This window comes from Heteronotia binoei, chromosome 9, assembly GCF_032191835.1.
Source record: "Heteronotia binoei isolate CCM8104 ecotype False Entrance Well chromosome 9, APGP_CSIRO_Hbin_v1, whole genome shotgun sequence".
NCBI lineage: Eukaryota > Metazoa > Chordata > Lepidosauria > Squamata > Gekkonidae > Heteronotia > Heteronotia binoei.
The window spans coordinates 80740214-80758133 of record NC_083231.1 but is presented as its reverse complement, the minus strand read 5'-3'; the positions used below and the strand labels follow the sequence as shown (position 1 = coordinate 80758133).

The window sequence follows — 17920 nt, the reverse complement described above, 5'->3', positions numbered from 1 at the left end:
GGCCAAGATAAATTAATCTGTCAACTTTGTAAGAGGGTATGCAAATACTTCTCTTTTTAGAAATAGGACAAAAACTAGAGATAACTCCATCTTGTCATAACAGTATATTCACAAACATTATTCAGTCTAAACAGCATTGCCAGCTTATTAAAATAAAATGTGTCTTAGTTAGATTTGGGAATCAGAAAGGCTTTGTTGCTAGACTGTATGCTACTTTAGCTGAAACAGAAAGAAAAAATTATGTATGCAAAAACAGATAGGAACAAGGCTTATTCATCAAGATACCAGATGAGACATGGTTGAAAATGCATAGAAACAGTACAAAACTTTCAATAAAGGTAAGCATGACAGAAAATTATCTGCAATTGATGTACAGGTGTTATCTTATACCAGTAAGAACAGTTAGACTGACAGCTTCAAAGATGTGAGACCCAGAATGTGTCATTTCCCCCATATCTTAAGAATTGTAGGGGGGGGGAGTGTTTAAAGTCTTTGAAGATGTAACCAAAAGAAGATTTCATGTGGACCTGTGATTGCTCTGCTGGCTTAATCCGCCAGAGAACTTAATCTACACAGTTTGTTGTATTAGCTGCAGCAAGAACTTTAATAGTGAAATACTGGAAACTAGGTGAAGTACCTTCTAAAGAAATTTAGCTGTGAAATGCTCATCAATGCTTGTGAATTCTCAAAGCAAACTAAGACCCAGTGAGGTTCAGACAGACTAAAAAAGATGAGTTTGTAAGGATGGAAAGGGCTATTTTCAAAACCTTTTTTGGTTACCTGTTCCAATCCAATTCTTGCTTTGTCAGACACAGTTTTAGTGGTTCTGCATAGCCTTTCTGTATTCTCATGAAAGTTAAACAACTGTGTGACACAACTAATAACAAAACACACATTGAAAGGACTTGCTATGGGTAGAGTGGTACAGGGCTTAAGAGTCCCTTTAGATATGTCTGCACTATAGTAGTTTTAAATAATGAAGCTTTTCTCATGGTTGAAACAAGTACCGTAAATCTTTCAGTGAAAGCATACTGAATTCTGTTCCTACTAATTGATACTATTAAATTTCCCCCCTAGTCATTTACTACTGCTTGTTGTTTCATAGTGAACAGAATCTATCTGCCAGATATCCTGCATGTGTCTTGCAATCTACCACCCAGCAGAATAAAGACTCTTTAGATGGTAAGAATTTCATCTTTATCTAAAATATAATAAAATAATTAAAATGGACTAAATAAAATATTGTTCAGTTGCTGGGGCTTTAGGTTTATAATACTTTTTAATTCTGGATTGTTATCCTAATAGTTTTATTGTTTTCCCTCAGAGTTCTAAGTGATCTCTTGAGACATCCATTGCTACACCTAATGCCACCTCACTTAAATTAAATTTTGTAATAGCATTCTTGAATTTTTTTTTTTTTTGGAACACGAGTTAGCATAAATAATTAGAACATGTTTTCCTGAATTCAAAAAGTGATTAGCACAATTATGTATGTGATGAATACAGGGGAGCTAGTTTACTTTTTAGTGTGTTTGTAGACTCTCAGTGATTGTAACTTTGATAGTGTAGAACATATGCAAAATTTCCAGAAATACTGAATCCACAGGGAAAAATGAAATTATGGGGAAAATGGAAATGCATACACTTTTCCATCAAAATCAAACTTAAAATTGCAAATATTCCCATACTTACGGGGAAAGTTGCAGAACGCTCCACAGTAGGCTACCTTAGCATGTTTTTTCCCATCTTAGAGGTAGAAGAAAAATAAGTTGAATACAGGAAGCAAATTCTGTACTAAATACAAGGAAGTGTATTAGCAGATTCACTCACAATGGGTAGGGTAGGCCTATCATCATATTTGGATTAAAATTTCACTGAAAACTGTGAACTCTTTGATTATGTATTATTAAGCGCATAATATGTTGTTGCCAAAATGATTAAGCAAAAAAATCTTGAAATTATAATGTAAATGTCTATAGTATATATAGGAGGTATTATTTTCTAAAGCTATAGGCTCTTACATAAATTTTCATATTACATATTTTGACCGATTCCTCATTAGCAGTCACTCTGCCTCCAAGCTTCTACTTTCCTCAGATTAGGCTACCAGTTCCCCATTGCTGCATGGGCAGATTTTGATCTGCAGCTCCCTCCAATTTCCCTCACAGCTTCCTACTCTGTGTTTTTGGGGATTTGGAAGCTGTGAGGGAAATTGGAGGGAGCCATGAGTCAAAATACAACTGTGCAGCAACTGGTGGGGAATTGATTGCTTGACCCGAGGAAAGCAGAAGCCAGGGGGCAGAGCAATTGCTAGTAAGAAATCAGTCTTTGAGTAAAACCTAGTCTTAAAAAGCATTTTGCTTGTTTTGAAAGAGAATATTTCATAGTTCTTTTTTACCAGTTGTGTCCAAAACTTCCCAGTTTGTTCACTGGAAGAATTTCAAAAGTCCATACTCTTTTGTGATACACATTTTGAGTAAGAAATGTCTTGTCTTAAGCATTTCATCCATTCCAAAAGATAATATTTTATAGGTGTGTGCTGTTGGGAGGGTGGGGGCAGGGGACAGGACTGGATTTGAAAAGGACTGCTGAAAAGAGGAATGAGCGAAAGATCCATGACTGTCAGAACCTTCCACTTGATAGATCACAGAATTCAATCCTGAAACTGAAAGAACATAAATCTTTCATCCATCTCTTCTTTCCTTTTGTCTTCCAGCTCTTACTAGATTTACTTTTCACTTCTACAAGGGTTCTTCTCCCCTCATTCCCTTCTACTGTTAGTGGAGGTGCTGTTATTACAAAATAGTTTCAAGCAAGTGCATGACCATAATGAAGACAAACATAGTTAATCCATAGACACCTGTTACTGAATGCTGCCGCTATTGCACAAACACTAAAGAAGGAAGCTGGAGCTTGGCTTTCTTTCTTCACCCACCCTAGAGCAGTCCATTGATACTATTGCAGCCTCCTACCCTACAGTTGCCTTTGGTGGGTAGGGCAGTGCTGTCAAGTCATAGCTGACCCTTGGCGACCCATAGGATTTTCAAGGGAAGAAATGATCAGAGGTGATTGCCATAGCCTTCCTCTGCATGGCAACATTGACTTCCTTGGTGGTCTCCATTAAAGTACTAAACTAGCTCAGGCTGACCCTGCTTAGCTTGCAAGATCTGATGAGATCTGGCTAGCCAGTTGCCTTTTGTTTACTACAGATTTGGCTGGACAAGTTGTGTAGGGTAGAGGCAAAGGACACAGCAGAATGGAGAGGGAGGGGAGGACTATGAACCAGTAACAAAAGCAAGTAGAAAAGAAGGGAGAGTAAACAAGATGAAAAACAAAAAGACCAGAAACTGGAAAGGAGTGCAGGAATGAGCTCAGGAGGCCAGCAAGTGGAGGGCTGTTAGATCACTGCCATAGAAGAAACTTGCAGAGTAGGAAGAAGCAGTAATCAGGCAGGGTACTTTTGATCCATGCTTTGGAAAGGTAACTCACTAAATGGAAATAGATAGGCAGCACACAATGCAGCTTAAGTTTGAAACCATATTTGCGGAAGGAAGACATAACCATCATTCATGAGCCACTGTGAAAAGGACATGGTCTTCACTACAAAAAACAGCCTAAAATAGCTGTAGAATGCTGTGCACAATAGAATATAAAGCAGCAGTAACTAAGATTGGAGGAGAGAAGAAATAATAACAGCGTGTGTTTTATTTGTCATGCCCAAGTACATTATGAATTGACTGGTGGTATTAATGTGATGGGAACAAGCATAGATAGAACCAGTTTGGTGTAGAGGTTCAGAGCAGCGGACACTTATTTGGAGAACCGGGTTTGATTCCCCACTCCTCCACATAAAGCCAGCTGGGTGATCTTGGGTCAGTCACAGTTCTCTCAGAACTTTTTCAGCCGCACCTACCTCACAGGGTGTCTGTTGCGGGGAGAGGAAGGGAAAGCAATTGTAGGCTGCTTTAAGACTCTTGGGAAGTGAAGGACAGGGTAAAAAACCAATTCCTCCTTCCTTTATTCTTGTACAGCTAGAGATAGCAAAAATGACTGTCACTTTGGACAGAGAATATAATATTTTTTATCATGAATACTTATGTGTCTATATTAGAAGCCTATGTCATTTTTTTAAGGTAATTACTCCGGATAGCAAAGCAAACATGTTGGTCAATCCAGGAAAATGAGAGTTTCTGTAGTATTGTGTAAATCTTTTAATGAATTCTAAATATAACATAAACCACAATTCATGGTTTCACTTTAAAACATTTAATTCTGTTTGGTAATGCTGAAACCTTTGCAGTGCAAGGCTAATATTTACCATACTTTGACTAGAACGTAGAGCCAAAATTCTGAAAGCCTCTGGGTTTTAACCAGGCATGGTTTTTCATGTCAGCAGAAGAGGGAAAAAAAACACATCTATTTTTAAATTAGTTGGAATTCTGAATGCACAAGCCTCCCAGTATCAGCAAGCAGCTTTAATTCAGTGCTTGCCCTAGTGATAATCATGTTGATATTGCATCTCATAAACTTTTGCTGCCTCCTCCTGTTCAGTACATGTAAATGTATGGCAATATACAGAAATCTAGTAAAGTAACATGACTCTGAAACCTTAGCACATTTTGTATCAGGAACACATCCATTTGTACTTTCTCCCATTCATATGTAGTTGGCTATTGAATGTTTTTTCACAAATATCTAAGAGTTTCAAAAACAAGTCTTGCAGGCTAGCTTCATTTTTGTTGATTATCCTCATCTTAGATATTTGTCCATGTATTATCTATCTTTAGTGCCAGTATAACACTATGGCTTACTGCTCATCACTACCTGTCTTCTGATACTAGCTTTATGCCTTGTGTTTTAAGCTCATAATATTTTGCTATATAAACTGACAATTTGAAGAGTTGAAAAGTGGGCCACATCAAATCCACATGCTTAAATTTCTCTCACATCAAATCCACATGCTTAAATTTCTCTCTTAATTTTGTGCTTTGCTTTGGCTGGATCATGCTGTTGGTGTCCAAAAAAATCTAAAAATACCTTATAAATAAACGTTAAATCACAGGATGTTTAGAAGGATATTTTAAAATATATTAAATTCCAAGGAAGAACATACCTTTTTAAAAAATGACTAGGTATTGCTGACACTTTCCTTTGCATCTAAAAGAATTAACGTTAAAAAAACAAGTTCTGATTGTGCTTATATAAATATGTAATAAGGGTCTGAGATGGTGTGAAGAAATGTTGTAATTGTTGAATTGCATGTAATCACTGTTTTGCAGCCTTGAAGAAAGACCTGATTAATACCCAGTTTAACTACAGAACTCATAATCCCCAATCAGCATCCCATTTGCAGATGCAATGTCCACCATTGAAAAGGTAACACTTTTTAACTACGCAGTGCCAATGCAAGGAAAAGTCAGTGTTATTCAGACTATTTCGGTAGAAAGGCAAGATAAAATGTATTTGTATTTATTTTAAAGTAATAACCTTCATTTCCTACCCCCATTCAATAGAATATTTCTGTATGGACGGAGGGTATCTTATAAACATGCCTGGAAGGGTGCAAGTTGCCTTTTTGATGCATTCCCTTTGAATCCCTCTTAGAGATAATATAATGTCAGGTTGTGGCCTCACCTTAACAATGTGTTGGATCCTTCCTTTCATTTTGATCACAACTTGCACATTCTTCTAGCACAAGACAGTCTTGCATGAATTCAACACCCCTTATGTCAGTTGAAAGTGTCCTTGTCATGTAAAAATATGCTGGTCCTGTTGGAAGAAAATGGTAGGATCCAACCTAGTATTCAGTTAGATTCAGGTGGATAGCCATGTTAGTCTGAAGCAACAGAACAAAGTTTGAGTCCAGTAGCACCTTTAAGACCACCAAAGTTTAATTCTGGGTATGAGCACACATATTAAACTTTAGTGTCTTAAAGGTGCCACTGGACTCAACCTTTGTTCTAGTATACAGTTGTCATTCTTATTTTCCTCATAGCTACTTGTTTACATGGAAAAAGGTGGTTCACCAGTATGGGGCTTAAAGTTGCTTTATGTTATTGGTGCCCCTATCCATTTAGATTCAGTCATATTTGCATCTGAGTGATACCTCCTTTTCCTCTGCTTAGCCTATCCTGGATTTTATGTCTTTGGACATGCAAAGAATGTGATAATGTTGAGGAATTTGGTTTACCTAATTAATGCACAGCTCAAACAGAGCTATTGAAATGCATGAACTACTTTATCACAAGCTTGTGTTTTTCTAGACTAATGGGCTGTGTTGGTATATTGTCTCCTAGGATTGACGTGCCTGATTGTAATAAGAAGTTTCCCCATTCATTAACACTACAAACCACATCAAAAGACTACACTGAGAGAGAGATGAAGAACTGTGGATTAAGTGAGCAGAGCTCACAGTGGTTTAATCAAGATATGCTTGAAGAAACTAATGTTCACATAGCAGCTGACAGTTCCGCTTGCTGTTATAATGATGGTAATTTAGTTATATCTGAAAAGTTTCAGAGCATTAGTCTGTCTTCCCACTTGCCTCCTTCAAAGACAGGTAGATCCAGACCGGCACTTGCATTTTTCTTGCAGCAGAATATATCAAAACCTTCCTATACTGAATCAGTTCAGCCTGCTGAACATAAAGTACATTTGTATAGTGGCAAGGCTGATGATACGCCAGAAGCAATTTACCAAAATCTTCCTCCTCCTTTACCTCCAAAGAAATATGCTCTGACTAGTTTCCATGGATTAGAACATGAATCCACTGTGGATTTAATACCAACAGAAATACTGCACTCTAATCCTTCAGGTGTTGAAAAGCATGCTGTAAGTGTTACTCCAAAATCTACATTTGAAACAAGTCCATTTACAAATGAAGAAAGAATTAAAGCAACATTTCAAGGGAGCGAGACCTGCAGGGCCAACCTTCCATCTAGTTTATCAGTAAATGATTTGTGGACTGTGTCCAGCAATCCTACAAATAAAGGTGTGTCCCACAAAGGACTAAGTGCTAGCTCTCTGGATGCAAACGCAAATGATATTATATCACTTACTACTTATTTTTCAGTTGATAATTGTATGACCGACACATACAGGATGAAATATCACCAAAGACCCAGACTATATTTTGCAGATACTGGTGTATTGAACAAAGAAAGATGTATACCACCAGCTGGGATGCCACTGAACACTTCATACCATAACACTTCTGATTCAGAGTATCCCACAGCTGAGCAGAAACATAAACTTAACATTGAAAATGTGCATTGCAATAGGTAAAGGCTCTCATAAACTGAGCATAATCCTTGGCACTCTTAACATGAGGCAATGCTTAGGTTGTCTTTACCTCACCCATACTTCATTACAAAGTTACTGCTATTTCCTCAGTGTGTTTGCACATGCATGTATGTCAAGAAAGATGCAAAGACTTCTGGTCCTATGTTCATGGAATTTTTGCTGCTCTGCTTTAATAAGGTTTGCACCTGTTATAAGCAAATAGGGAGTTGTTTAGCCTGTTACACTTTGAAATTTGAATTTCAAAGCAATCCCATTTAAATAAGTATTTATTTAATAACTGGGAATAGTCTGCTTTTGCAAGTAATTAAAGCTGCTCCTTTAACTCAATTTAATTTAGAACATGTTCTCAAGATTACTGTACAGATTGGCTTGGATTGATTAAGGTATTCACAGTTGCAAAGGGTTTCCTGTCTTGCTCTTCATGCAGCAGCCCAAATGGCTCCCCGGATCCTGTTCCAGAGGCGTCTCTACTTCTTCACAAACAGGATTTTGGGCTGCCACAGGAGGAAGTGGGAATATTGCTTTCCATGAGCAGAAATCCTAGCATCTGCACAAATGTCTAGTCTGGATCCAAGCCACTGATTTGCAATACCAATTTTAGGTTCTGTTATCACTTGTATGAATGAATGAATTTCTGATCTACTAGAGCACTTTCTTTAACTTATGTAACACAAATCATGCTTCCTTTAATCTTCAACTATCATTTTCATTCAAGAGATTTATTTGCAAAATGATCTCAGGTGTTTTCAGTATCTTACCTACTTCCTGTTTTGGAATAGTAGGAAAAAATCCATGGTTGAATCGTTGGAAGCATTATTCATTTTCTGTTGATTTTGTGAATACTTCTAAACAGAGACAAAGGAAGCATGCAATAATTGTTGGTATAGTCCTGCAGGGGATTCTACCACCCCAGGTTACACTTAGAATTTTTGCCCCTATAATTTTGCCCATTGTAGAAACTTATCACATTATAACTCATTTTCTTAATTATGTAATACTTTACATGAGAATATATTTTGCATGGGGGAACCCCTCCCCTGAAAATTTAGGAGGTAGTTTCAAATGGAATCTATTACCTCAGTCAGCGTTTATCTGTCCACTACTCATTTCCATGGGGCTGGAGAGGGGGGGGGGGGTTGCAACTTGCTAAAACAGTTCTCAGTTCATGAAGTGGGCTTTTGCTGAGGATATGAGAGTAGAAGTCACTCTAAATTGTTACTGAACTTGCACAGGAATCTTACTAAAGCTTCTTGTAAGATTATGACAAAGCGAAAGTGCATTTAATGGGAGTATTGACTTGCACTTGTGTTCAGGTACTTTTAGTTATAGTAGTTCTAAAAGAATGTTGTTTTGCCTTGTTGCACTGGTAAGAGATGGAGAATATTTTTGCTATTAAGATGTCTATATAAATCTAATTCAGAAAAACGTTGGAGGCATACATTGATAATTGGAACTATGCACAGAATGGCCCATATTATGGAAACTTGCTTTGTAGTATTCACAAATCACCATTACTTATTTACCTGAATTCTGTGAGTCAGTCCTTTCCATCATCCCTGGAAATCTTTAATGCATCTATCCAGCAGTTTTGCATTTTTTAAGCTTTTGAAATGATGCCTTAATGAATGACTTAGAATTTATTTTGGTGTATGAAATGGTAGGTAGAATTTCCAATAGGTGTTTTACACAATATAGTTTAAATATTGCAAGTTGTGCATAGCAGTAGACACTACCCTTGTTCTACATGAAAGATTTTCAGATCAAAGTGTATAAATGATATATTTTTTTATTAGAACTTGCTGTGGAAAATAGTGTTTATAATTTTCTGCATGTAAGGAAAATGTTATGTTGTCCTGATGTCTTATTTAAAATGTATTAGTGGAGCACAGGATGCATTCCTCAGGAACTCCTGTCATGGGATAAACCAGCCAGTCTTGTATTAATTCCTTTGAAGCTTTAAATTCAACTCTTCCCCCCCCCCCCCCGGTTCTGTTGGATAAAAAATAATTCTACAACAGATTAGTCTTTGAAATACTTTTGAGAAAACATTTTAGCTAAAATTAAGACCTACAAAGATGGCAATTTGCAGAAATGACAGTTGATTATAATTAAATGTAAATGCCTTTTAAATTTTTTACATATTGATAGCTCTGATATTTAAAGCATTATCAAATGCTTGCACTGTAGTTCGATATATGCAGAATGCAAGTTTGTGCTTTTAACCAAATGCTGACAATCATAGCATAGTAACCCAAGGTTAGAGACTTTGGACTTTACTTTGTCCCCCATGTTTCTGCTTGACTTGAAATTGAGATAGGACTTAGGATAAAGCAGTGTATGCATTGGAAGATCCACATGTATTTGAATGTGGATCTTACTAACTTTTCCCACATTTACCCAGTGTACTTATAGAAACTCAGTAATGTCTGAATAGGCCTGTTATGTTTACATTGACAGTGTCTTAATCATAAATGTAACTTAAGATGTTACTTAATATGCAGCAGACCAAATATCTCAAGCAGTTAATTTAGATCTTGTTGCCTGTCCCCCTCCCTAACAGTAGTGCTTCAGGTTGCTTCTGCAAGTAGTATTGCTTTATTAAAGCATGTATACATAAAAAAAATTATATGAATGCAAGTGAAACTGATCCTATCACCTTCAATGTAGGATAGAATGAACCTCACCTGAAAGCAGGTGTGTAAAGTTATTACTAGTTCCTAGTGCTTGTTTTTATTTCAGCTTTTTTATCTTGTTCCTTTTACACAAGTAATGTATAATAATAATTTAAAGCCTTTATAGGTGAAGATGAATTAGTAAATACTCAAACTGATATTGTACAGTTTAAAGCTCTTACTGAAATCGTGTGTTTGAATTTGCAATATTTAAAACCTAACAAATGTGAATGACTTAATGTAAGAGCATAACTACATTTTAAAAATGTGCATAGCAGATGTTTAACTCATGAATTTGTATATACAGTGCTAACTTACTGTACTTACTAGTAGTTCAGTAGCATCATACATTCTGAAATGTTAATGTTGTTTAAAGACTCTTGGGCATTTGTTTTTGCTTAAGTCTTGAAAGACACCATTTTGTACAGAATTGTGGCTTCAAGTCAATATTTAGTCATATAACAAAAAGTTAAATTTTATATCTGACCTCACGCTCTATGTAGATGAATATTTGTTAGCAACTGTGCAGAAACTGATTTTTTACTTTTCCTGGGTGCCTACTTTTATAATTGTTCCATTAAGATTATAGATTTGTACAACTTTTGTAATGTTAAATGCATAACATGTTGTATAAAGGATATTTTCATTGTCTTTAGCAAATTTGAATACATAATTGCATTTTTCTGCTTGTTGAAGGTGTTGGAGAAAAAGTTAATCTGTATAATATGGTTTCCTGATTATCCTAGTAATATTTGCTTAACTCCTGCTGTTTTTCAGGAAAGCAGGATGTTCTTGGTCACTGTTCAGTATAGCACTAAAGTTAAAAATTTCCTTAATCAGAAAAAAAACCGGATTGGGCCTAGTGTTTTTACTATCTTACCTAATTTTCTTCCCTCTTGCAGCCTCTTTCTGCTACGTATAAGGTCCTGTAACCCCAGTAGTCTTTTTGATGGCCAAAGTGTGTGAGAGGTCCTTTTTCACAAGCAGATAAATTGTGCATTAATCAGTGACAAAAACAGGTGGTCAATTTACCAGCAATGCTGAAAAATGCCATGTAGCAGAATAGTAACGAACCTTTTAATTAATATTGCTGGATTTTTGTGAAACAAACCTGAACTTGATCGAGTGGATATGCACCTTATCATGGTGCCTTTCAAACCTCTTCTGCTGTAGCTGAAAATATTTTCATTACACTAATGAGGAAAGGGAGAAAAAGGAGAGGTTAAAAGTGTACCTTTCTCTTTTGGGGAGATAGAAGCCTCAATGGTAAAGTAAGAAAGTGATTAGCAGTTTTAACCTATATTACAATAAACTGTTGTGACCCATTTACAGAGCCCATCACAAGAAAACAGTGTTCTATTATTTTTCATGAAATGTATTTAAATTGATCCAAACTACTTTTCAAAATTAGTGTCTCAACCAAAACTGAACCCAAATTTTTAATTGTTAAATTTAGTCTGATATAAGCATGCAATCAATCAGCAAATGGTTGCCCTTCCAATTTCTGGAAAAGGAAAGTCAGTCTTTCAAGGAGCAGCCAATGTCTGCTTAGCAAACAGGCGCTCCTAGGTTTAATTCACATAAGGCCTGGGGCCAGAACCAGACCATTCAGGGCTCTTATTTGGCCTGCAAGCATCTGGTGTAACTGAGGGAATAGGAAGTTCTTACGGGGAGGGAATGGATGGAGTCACTCAAGCCCATAATTATGGTGGGGCCCCAGTGGGGGCAGGCCCCTCCTCCCTCACCTGTGTGAATCAGCTAGCCCCATCACCTGTGGCTGGCATGCCACTTTCTCTCACTTCCTGTGTGACTTGTGGCATGGCTCTCTTCCTCTGCGGAAAGCCGTAACTCAGGAGAGGCAGCAGGCTGGGCTCAGCAATGAGAGGCCTTTGGTATGCTGCTTCTGGCCCACCTAGCTTCATGTCTCGGGGTCCTAGTCCCTGGCTGTGGGGAGTGGGGCAGAGCTGCTGCTGGGCAGAGAGGGAGGGAGCGAGCCAAAGTGGAATCAGGGCCAGGTGGGAGGAATACCCTGGTCCCCCAGGATGCCTTTTCTCATGGACTCTCAAAGTCATTGCAGCTGCCAGAGATGCTTTTTTCCAGGCCTCTGGATCCCCACATCACAGCAGCACAGGCTTCAGTGCAAGTCCAGTAAGGCACCTTATTGAGACCAACAAAGTTCTATTCAAGGCAGGAGCTTTTGTGGTCAAGCACACTTTTTATCTGAAGGGTTTTTTTAATCTTTGTGACATCATTTTGGGACCCCTGCCCCCCCACTTAAAATTTTCTGGCTACGGGCCTGGAGTTATTCTTCACCACAGTGGAACAGACTTGTCTGCAGCAGTCAAGGAGAACCCATTTGTTTCAGTGGGAGTTACCACACCTGAATTCATGCTGGCTCAGGTTGCATGTCTCTCTCTTTGGCTTGCAGCTTCAGAGATGCTGTCCCAAATGGCCATGGGCATCAGCATTTGCATGTGTGGGGGCACAGGCGACCATGTGTTGGGGCCTGCTGGTGGCCAGCACCATCTCCATATTCACATCCCCCTTGTGGTGGTTGTGTTTTGCCCCATGGGGGACATTCTTTGGCAGTATCTTTCACACACTGGGGATCTAGCGTGCAACTCAGTGAACATCCAGCATCAAACTTGTAGAGGGGTGGTGCTGGTGATCTCTGGCTATTCTGGTTGCTGGGTGGCCTGGGGTCTCTGCCATGTGTGGCCTAGTGCATATAGTGCGCTCTCCCCCCATCAGATGATCTGGCAGCCTTAGGCCTGGGGCAGCTGCCACTGTCGTGAAGATAATAACTCTGGGGTCACGGTAAACAGCTACGGTATGTAACAAAACAATTACCAAATATAAACTAACAAATTCAATTAAATATTACCAAATGCTGTATGTATATATTTGTAAAGTGCTGAAAACTTAGTGTTTGAATTACAATAACACATCTATGTGTCATTCTAATAATAATCATAGAAGTCCATCTTGAAAAAAAAAATAACCAAGAAGTCCTGTATTAATTGCATTGGTATCCAGAGGACATGAAACCATTTTATATAGTCTATAGTAGTCCTAACTTAAGAGCCCCATGGCGCAGAGTGGTAAAGCTGCAGTACTGCAGTCGAAGCCCTCTGCTCACGACCTGAGTTCGATCCCAGTGGAAGCTGGTTCAGGTAGCTGGCTACAGGTTGACTCAGCCTTCCATCCTTTTGAGGTCAGTAAAATAAGTACCCAGCTTGCTGGGGGGAAAGTAGATGACTTGGGGAGGCAATGGCAAACCACCCTGTAAAGAGTCTGCCATGAAAATGTTGTGAAAGCAGCGTCACCCCAGAGTCAAAGACAACTGGTGCTTGCATAGGGGACTGCTTTTACCTTTTACTCCTAACTTATTCCCAGAGTTCGCCTTAAATTAATCAAGTCAAGAATGAGACACTGCAAATTAGGGGGTGAAGGTGTTCTGTAGCTAGTGGAGACTGACCACTCAAAGGAAAGGATCATCAAACCTGGGACGAGGGGTGGCGGCGATTCAAAACATGCTATTGAACATGAATCAGACTTGGTCTTGCTGGTATTTTGAAAGCTTGAAGAGCAAGAGACTCCCTACCCAGTGACATGATTATTTTAAAGAGGATTCTATGAATAAGTTTGGGACACTATGGACTTGGCCAGTGAAGTGGCCAAGTTTGCGGATGACACTAAATTGTTCAGGGTGGTGAGAACCAGAGAGGATTGTGAGGAACTCCAAAGGGATCTGTTGAGGCTGGGTGAGGGCGTCAACATGGCAGATGCGGTTCAATGTGGCCAAGTGCAAAGTAATGCACATTGGGGCCAAGAATCCCAGCTACAAATAGAAGTTGATGGGGTGTGAACTAGCAGAGACTGACCAAGAGAGAGATCTTGGGGTCGTGGTAGATAACTCACTGAAAATGTCAAGACAGTGTGCGTTTGCAAAAAAAAAGACCAACGCCATGCTGGGAATTATTAGGAAGGGAATTGAAAACAAATCAGCCAGTATCATAATGCCCCCGTATAAATCGATGGTGCGGTCTCATTTGGAGTACTGTGTGCAGTTCTGGTCGCTGCACCTCAAAAAGGATATTATAGCATTGGAGAAAGTCCAGAAACAGGCAACTAGAATGATTAAAGGGCTGGAACACTCCCTATGAAGAAAGGTTGAAACGCTTGGGACTCTTTAGCTTGGAGAAACGTTGACTGCGGGGTGACATGATAGAGGTTTACAAGATAATGCATGGGATGGAGAAAGTAGAGAAAGAAGTACTTTTCTCCCTTTCTCACAATACAAGAACTCGTGGGCATTCGATGAAATTGCTGAGCAGACAGGTTAAAACGGATAAAAGTACTTCTTCACCCGAAGGGTGATTAACATGTGGAATTCACTGCCACAGGAGGTGGTGGCGGCCACAAGCATAACCACCTTCAAGAGGGGTTTAGATAAAAATATGGAGCAGAGGTCCATCAGTGGCTATTAGCCACAGTGTGTGTGTATATATAAAATTTTTTGCCACTGTGACACAGAGTGTTGGACTGGATGGGCCATTGGTCTGATCCAACATGGCTTCTCTTATGTTCTTAAATTGTTTCATGTCTTCCTCTGGCTACCAATGTGATTAACAGGGGACTTCCTGGTTATTATATTTGAGATGCACTTCTGTGATTATTATTAGAACGATAATAATGTAATGTAATTCAAACACTTAAGATTTCAGCTTAATATATACATGCATTTGGTAAATATTTAATTGCATTTATTGCTAATTTGGACAGTGATTGATCTATTTTGTTACATAGCCACATGGGGGTGGCACAGCTTGCAGACAATCTCTGGCTTGAACCCCCAGTAATGCCCTGCCATGGATCACCTGGTGGCCTTGGCTGGAGGTGGCAGCAGCTGCTGCATGGACATTTGCTTGGTCTGGCTCCCACTGTGTACATGGCCTTGCATCTGGGCCACTATCACCCCCACTTCTGCAGCTGCAGGGGTTAGTTCAATATCCTCCTAGTCTCCTTCCATTGTGGCTCTGGGGCAGGCGGGAGCTCATAGCACCCAGCTACTGTGCATTTTTACCCAAGAATCCAGCCCTGTGGTGGAGAGTGTTAAAGCTGCAGTACTAAGCTCTGCTCACAACCTGAGTTTGATCCCTGGTGGAAGCTGGGTTTCAGGTAGCCGGCTCGAGGTTGACTTAGCCTTGCATCCTTCCAAGGTCAGTAAAATGAGTACCCAGCTTGCTGGGGAGGGAATGTAGATGACTAGGGAAGGCAATGGCAAACCACTCCGTAAAAAGTCTGCTGTGAAAACATCATGAAAGCAACATTGCCCCAGAGCTGGACATGACTAGTGCTTGCACAGGCGACCTTTGCTTTCCTTTCCCAAGCAGTATGGGGAAGGGGTGCCCTCTTCAGGCAGCAGTACTGCAATGCTGGCTCTTTAGTCCACCCATGTGGGTTTTCCTCTGCATGGGGCCTTGCAGTGAGGACACACCAACTTGAAGCTTAGCAGCTGCTGTCCTGTGTAAAGTTTGTACCACTGGTGCTAGGCATTACATTTTATGGCCTGTCTGACAAAGTGACAGGTCAGATCCGCCCCTTAGGTTTTTATGTATTTTATTGTATAATTTTAATCATATTTAAACCGATCTGTTAGCTTTTACTGTTGTAAGCCGCCCTGAGCCCGCCTCGGTGGGGTAGGGCGGGATATAAATCGAATAAAATAAATAAATAAATAAAATAAGTTTGATACTTAGAGTTTTATCTTTGGCATCCCCAGTTAAAAGGGTTAAATGGTACGTGATATAAAATTTGAGACTGGGAAAACTAGTGCTATTCAGAGAAACTAGCTATTTATGAGTGGGGCCACTGTGCAGATCAAAAAAATCCAGTGTGTGCCAGGGTATTCCCCCATCATTTGCAAGAAATATTGAGGTGCAGTAAAACAGTTTAAAATATCTTGCCATTATAGTTGCCTAGGCAATTTAAAATAGTAGCAAAGGTAGTAGAGCAGCCCAATCCAGAGAACTGCCACGTAGCTGTGCTCAAGTGCAGAACTAGCATCGGCAGCCAGTCAGCTTCCAAAGGGGAGACGGTACGCCACGCTTGGAGGTGGAGAGCGGCCCGATGAGCTAGAGAACCCGTCGCCATGATGATTCCACCCAGGCGCACGCCATTGGCCTGCTGCCAAGGCACAGGCTCACATGACCACGGGATTGGCCAGCCCATTGCATGTGACCGGGCAAGGGGTCGGAAAGCCCGCGCCTGAGAGGCCATCAATCTCCTCCCTCCCGCTGTCAGAGATTCTGCCAATGGCAGGCAGGCAAGCAGAGATGATGATGATTTTGGATTTATATCCCGCCCTATATTCTGAATCTCAGAGTGGTCACAATCTCCTCTACCTCCCACCCCCAACGAACACCCTGTGAGGTAGGTGGGGCTAAGAGTGCTTTTACAGCAGCTGCGCTTTCAAGGACAGCTTCTATGAAAGCTATGGCTGACCCAAGGCCATCTCAGCAGGTGCAAGTGGAGGAGTGGGGAATCAAACCCGGTTCTCCCAGATAAGAGTCGGTGCACTTAACCACTACACCAAAGAGGCATGCGAAGACAAGCAGGATGTCCCAAGTGCAGGAGTTCGCTGTCCTAGACAGCGACTGGAATGTATCTGGGAGTGGGCAGACCAAGTCCAAAAGACACCCCCACCACCACCTGGAGCCCCCCTCCGTGTTGCCCTGCTGCCGCCCCGCTACGTGCAAGGAACAGCTGGGGGAGTGGGGGGAAGTGGAGCGACACACGTGGAAGCCTCTTGTTGGAGTCCCACCTGCAAAACAGAGACAGAGATCAAGAGCACCTGCAGAGGCGGCAGCTGGAAGAGCAAGCTGCGTTTCAGCCAGGCGCTCTCTTAAAGGGAGTCTTTGACCCACCTCCCCGCATCGGGCAGCTGCCACACACCCCGTGCCCTGCCAGAGGTTGGGAATGCGGCAGAGGGCAGACCAAGGGAAGGGGGCTGGCAGCAGCACAGGGGAGCAGGCTCAGTAAATGCCCCCTGCCGGAGCCCACTACCTGGTTCAAGTGCCAGGAACGCTCACACGCCAAGCAGCCAAGAGCGAGGGGAGGGGGAGGATAGTGAGGGTGCACAGTGAAACTTACCCAGCCATGGGCGACACTTCTCACTCACATGTAGAGCCTCCGTGAGCCCAGAACCTGTGGAGATCTGGAAACAAGAGCAGTTAGCCCCAGGGGAGAGACCTCGCTCTCCCCCACGCAAGTCAAAGATAGTCAAAGCTATGGCGCAGTGCAAAACCCGTCACCGACATGCCTGCCTGTCCCTCACTCTAAGTCCATAGGGGAGGGAGTTGTGTGAGGCAGAGCGGAAGTATTTCTAGGAAGGGGGGGACTGTGATTGGGCGCTGGGAAGGGGGTTCGCCAGGCCGAGGTGCAAGGTGATTGATGAGGCAATCACACCACTTCCTAAGGGGTTTGTGAGCTTCCGCAGTGGCAGAGGCGACCTGTTTTTGGCTTCAATGAGTGCCTATGGGACACACCGCTGTTTTTGCAGGCGTAACATTGCGCCTCTCGGGGGGGGGGGGGGGGGAGGCGTCATGGGCCAAACTGCTCAGGGAGCCGCCTAAGCCTGGTTGCGCCTCAGCTCCACCCCCTCCTGCGCCTGACTGCAGCACTCCGCCTCACTTCCGCTAATGCTCGGACGCAGACTTCAGGCACCGCTGCTCTCGGGCGGAGTGGCACTGGGGCGGCCCCCCACCCATGTAACTCCCCTCCTCCGCAGCGGTGGCCGTACGTCAGCACAAATGCTTCTGGCACCACATAGCGGATCGTCTGCTCCCAAAAGACTTTCCGCCCCCTCCCCTTTGGATTGTGCTCTTAAGAGTCTTACAAGATCTTGGCACTTAGTGAACTCCTGGTGTGTTTCAATTCTAGCC

At 41.3% G+C, this 17920-nt stretch overlaps 1 protein-coding gene across 1 annotated transcript in view; it reads left to right on the top strand.

Moving 5' to 3' along the window:
• Window positions 1-7725, top strand: part of USP53 (ubiquitin specific peptidase 53) — a 40114-nt gene extending 32389 nt beyond the window's left edge. Inside the window, exons 14-16 of the mRNA XM_060246859.1 lie at window positions 1106-1182; window positions 5280-5376; window positions 6297-7725. Of these exons, the coding sequence (XP_060102842.1) occupies window positions 1106-1182; window positions 5280-5376; window positions 6297-7284 (1162 nt within the window). The 3' untranslated portion in view covers window positions 7285-7725. The remainder of the gene's footprint in view (window positions 1-1105; window positions 1183-5279; window positions 5377-6296) is intronic.
• The last annotated feature ends 10195 nt before the right edge of the window (window positions 7726-17920 follow it).